This window comes from Penaeus monodon, chromosome 11 (assembly GCF_015228065.2).
Source record: "Penaeus monodon isolate SGIC_2016 chromosome 11, NSTDA_Pmon_1, whole genome shotgun sequence".
Lineage (NCBI taxonomy): Eukaryota > Metazoa > Arthropoda > Malacostraca > Decapoda > Penaeidae > Penaeus > Penaeus monodon.
Window position 1 is genome coordinate 28,735,388 of NC_051396.1, and position 5,000 is coordinate 28,740,387.

At 41.5% G+C, this 5,000-nt stretch overlaps 1 protein-coding gene across 1 annotated transcript in view; it reads right to left on the reverse strand.

Annotated features, from left to right (window-relative positions):
- Positions 1 to 3,791: 3,791 nt before the first annotated feature.
- The window catches only part of LOC119578529 (NKAP family protein-like), a 4,792-nt gene continuing 3,583 nt past the window's right edge, over positions 3,792 to 5,000 (reverse strand). Inside the window, exons 3-6 of the mRNA XM_037926098.1 lie at positions 4,998 to 5,000; positions 4,809 to 4,909; positions 4,296 to 4,704; positions 3,792 to 4,261 (exon numbers count right to left, since the gene is read on the reverse strand). The exon at positions 4,998 to 5,000 is cut by the window's right edge and continues 82 nt beyond it. Of these exons, the coding sequence (XP_037782026.1) occupies positions 3,792 to 4,261; positions 4,296 to 4,704; positions 4,809 to 4,909; positions 4,998 to 5,000 (983 nt within the window). The remainder of the gene's footprint in view (positions 4,262 to 4,295; positions 4,705 to 4,808; positions 4,910 to 4,997) is intronic.

Genomic DNA, 5,000 nt, shown 5'->3' on the forward strand with positions numbered 1-5,000 from the left:
GAGAAATTCAAGGGAAAGGGAAGGGAAAAGGGAAGGAAAGGGAAGGGAAAAGGGGAATGGAGAGGGAAGAGAAGGGAAAGGGAAGAGAAATTTAAGGGAAAGGGAAGGGAAAAGGGAAGGAAAGGGAAGGGAAAAGGGGAATGGAGAGGGAAGAGGGAAGAAGGCAAGGTCACACGACAACAACCCCTCCCCCTCCCCCCCTCCCCCCTCCCTCTTGACATCTTAGCAGCAGCATCGCCAAGTTGGTCTTTGTCGAGACGAAATGAAACGGCATCTTGAGTCTCGAGTCAAGTGGCGCCTTGAAGGACAGGTAAACACGAAGGTGGCAACACTGCTCGGCCCTGGAGGTGGAGAGGGAGGAGGGAGGGAGGGAGGGAGGGAGGGAGGAGGAGGAGGAATGGAAGGAGTGGGAGGAAGAAAAGGAAGAGGAGGAATAGGGAAGGAGGAGGAGGAGGAGGAAGGGGAATAGGAGGAATAGGAGGAGGAGGAGGAGGAAGGGGAATAGGAGGAATAGGAGGAGGAGGAGGAGTAGGATGAAGAGGAAGAGAATGAGGAGGAGAAGGAGGAGGAGGAGAATATGTAAGAGGCAGATGGAAATGATGAGGCTTACAAAAAGGAAGTGAAGAGGAAATAAATGGCAGAGGAAGGGAAGCGACCGAAAATACGGGAAATGCAACAAAGGAGAGGATGGGAGGAAGAGGAAGAGAAAGAGGAAAGACCTGCAGTGAGATGGAAAAACTGTCTTGCATGTCAGTCACACACATACAAGAAACATATGCACTGTATATAGAAGCACACATACATATAAATATTTACACACACACCCGTCCTGTCGCGAGAAATTGAAAGTGTAGTCTCACATCCGTAGATATTTGGGGGGTCTTAAATATGCTTCGACTCGCGAAGAGATAAAGAGAGAAAGAGAGAAAGAGATAGAGAAAAAGAGAGAGAGAGAAAGGAATGGCCGGGATTACCATCCACTGGCGGCGAGGGATTTGATCGCGGGTCAACAAGATTCCTAGACAAGAACGCTACCACTGCACCACACAGAGATAGATAGATAAAAGAATTAGATAGATAGATAGAGAGAAGGTGGTTCACAGGGCAATATAAGGAGTATTTTTCTTTTTTAATTTTACTCATCACCGAACAATCACGTAACGCAACCAGGTTGTGTTCGCCCAGCTGGCCTGCTTTCAGGAGTGTGCTTTCAGGTAATCGCAACCAGATGGTCTGAACTTAGAGGGTTCCATTCGGATAATGCGCTGGTCGAGTAGACTGATTTCGGGTTCATAAGTTTATTCGGACAGCGACAGAGGGTTCGCAACACGTCTGTTCGGTACCCAGATGATTCAGAAGCGTTTGGGCAAAATGAGTACCTGCTTCAGATAGTTCGAAACGCAGATGGTTCGAAAGCCACCACCTTTGGATAAAAAAGTACTTGAAGGTTCAGAAGGCACCTGCTCAAGGCTCTGGTAGTTCGAAAAACACCTGTTTGCACTTTGTAGGTAAAAACAAAACAAAACAAAAAAAAAAACGACTGAGTTGTACTGTTGTTTCAAGATGCGTTTGATCAGATGGATCGAAAGCCACTTAGACAGCACTCAGATGGCTTCAGACCCGCCTGATTCGTACTCAGATGGTCTCAGCCTCTCACAGCGCACCTTTATGGCCTGCCTGTACCCGCAAGCCCCCCCCCCCCATCTCAAACCACCTGGGCTCGACGCGCTTCGCTCAGGTGACCCTCCGGCCTCCTGCTCGCTTCGAAGTCTGCCTGCCTGAGCCAAAATTTGAATATTTTTTTTTACTGTTTTTGGCGGTGGTGGTGGAGGGGGGGGAGGGGGGGCGAAGGGTGGAGTTGGCAGGGTTTATTGCGTCGGAGTATTTTTCGTTTTTCCTAAAGGCACGGTGAGGCTGTCTTAGTACTTTCCTTGCTGCTTGTGTCACTTTTTACTTATTTTTTCGTTTTCTAATTAGCCATTTATTAAAATATATATGTATATACTCTCTCTCTCTCTCTCTATCTGTCTATCTATCTATCTATCTATCTATTATCTATCTATCTATCTATCTATCTATATCTATCTATCTATCTATCTATCTATCTATCTATCTATCTATCTATCTATCTATCTATTTATATATATATATATATATATATATATATATATATATATATATATATATATATATATATATATGCATGCATACACATTCAGGCCTAGATTACCAAACAGTTAGGCAGAGAGGTAGAGAGAGAAAAATGTCGATAGCTGGAGGAGAGGAGAAGAGAAGCAGAGACAGAAATTCCATCCAAACGGACCTCCACACGGACCGCGCCATGTTTCCGCTAATGCTCTAATAACACGCCGCTGCATAAAATATTGTGATCGTCCAGCGGATTTCTGCCTCTCCCACGCCGCGCTGGGTGGATGGGCCAGGGCGGAGGGGGACGAGGGGGGGGGGTTGCGCATGGACATGAACATACGTACACGGACAGACTGGCACACAAACGTACATGGGCAGACAAACATATAAGCGCATTAACGCAGACTTATGTGCGGATATGGATACACATACACACACACACGAGGGCAAGCGCAGACATACAACGGATATGAGCACAAAGACACTCACACACACACACACACACACACACACACACACACACACACACACACACACACACACACACACACACACACACACACACACACACACACACACACACACCACACACACACACACACACCACACAACAACCACACACCACAACAACACACACCACACCACATACACCAACACAAACAAAAAACTCACAAGAACAAGAGCAAAACCAGACTTACACGCGAACATGATCAAACACGAAGCCATATAATAACAACATTATGATTATTAATACTTACGAGAAAATTTTAGTAATATAATTTTGATTGTTTACTGTCCATAATATCATTTTAATCATGTGAACCTTTCCATGTTGTGTTTATATTCATGATATATAATTATTAAAACCTACTTCCTATGAAGAGAAATCTATCATATAATCATTTGCATATGTTAATCTTTAAATATATACTATGTCTATTAGCTAAATCATTACATTTCTTTAAGAGTCACTGTTATGAATCCTATTACAAACCCTATTACGAATCTTTTAAGAGGAATCACTTTACGAATTTTTAGAGGAATCACTTTACGATTTTTTAGAGGAGTCACTGTTACGAATCTTTTAGAGGAGTCACTGTTACGAATCTTTTTAGAGGAGTCACTGTTACGAATTTTTTAGAGGATCACTGTTACGAATCTTTTAGAGGAGTCACTTTTACGAATCTTTTTAGAGGAGTCACTGTACGAATCTTTTTAGAGGAGTCACTGTTACGAATCTTTTTAGAGGAGTCACTGTTACGAATCTTTTTGGAGGAGTCACTGTTACGAATCTTTTGGAGGAGTCACGTTACGAATCTTTTAGAGGATCACTTTACGATTTTTTTAGAGGATCACTGTTACGAATCTTTTTAGAGGAGTCACTGTTACGAATCTTTTAGAGGAGTCACTGTTACGAATCTTTTTGAGGAGTCACTGTTACGAATCTTTTTAGAGAGTCACTGTTACGAATCTTTTTAGAGGAGTCACTGTTACGAATCTTTTTGAGGAGTCACTATTACGATTTTTAGAGGAATCACTTTACGAATCTTTTTAGAGGAGTCACTGTTACGAATCTTTTGGAGAGATGTTAATCTTTAGGTCACTTACGAACTTTTAAGTCACTGTTCATCTTTTTCATGATTTTAGGAGTCACTGTTACGAATCTTTTTAGAGGAGTCACTGTTACGAATCTTTTTAGAAGAGTCACTGTTACGAATCTTTTTAGAGGAGTCACTGTTACGAATCTTTTTAGAGGAATCACTGTTACGAATCTTTTTAGAGGAGTCACTGTTACGAATCTTTTTAGAGGAGTCACTGTTACGAATCTTTTTAGAGGAGTCACTGTTACGAATCTTTTTGGAGGAGTCACTGTTACAAATCTTTTTGGAGGAGTCACTGTTACGAATCTTTTTAGAGGAGTCACTGTTACGAATCTTTTTAGAGGAGTCACTGTTACGAATCTTTTTAGAGGAGTCACTGTTACGAATCTTTTTAGAGGAGTCACTGTTACGAATCTTTTTGGAGGAGTCACTGTTACGAATCTTTTTAGAGGAGTCACTGTTACGAATCTTTTTAGAGGAGTCACTGTTACGAATCTTTTTTGGAGGAGTCACTGTTACGAATCTTTTTAGAAGAGTCACTGTTACGAATCTTTTTGGAGGAGTCACTGTTACGAATCTTTTTAGAGGAGTCACTGTTACGAATCTTTTTAGAGGAGTCACTGTTACGAATCTTTTTAGAAGAGTCACTGTTACGAATCTTTTTAGAGGAGTCACTGTTACGAATCTTTTTGGAGGAGTCACTGTTACGAATCTTTTTAGAGGAATCACTGTTACGAATCTTTTTAGAGGAGTCACTGTTACGAATCTTTTTGGAGGAGTCACTGTTACGAATCTTTTTAGAGGAGTCACTGTTACGAATCTTTTTAGAGGAGTCACTGTTACAAATCTTTTTAGAGGAGTCACTGTTACGAATCTTTTTAGAGGAGTCACTGTTACGAATCTTTTTAGAGGAGTCACTGTTACGAATCTTTTTAGAGGAGTCACTGTTACGAATCTTTTAAGAGGAATCACTATTACGATTTTTTTTAGAGGAGTCACTGTTACGAATCTTTTTAGAGGAGTCACTGTTACGAATCTTTTTAGAGGAGTCACTGTTACGAATCTTTTTGGAGGAGTCACTGTTACGAATCTTTTTAGAGGAGTCACTGTTACGAATCTTTTTGGAGGAGTCACTGTTACGAATCTTTTTAGAGGAGTCACTGTTACGAATCTTTTTGGAGGAGTCACTGTTACGAATCTTTTAAGAGGAGTCACTGTTACGAATCTTTTAAGAGGAGTCACTATTACGAA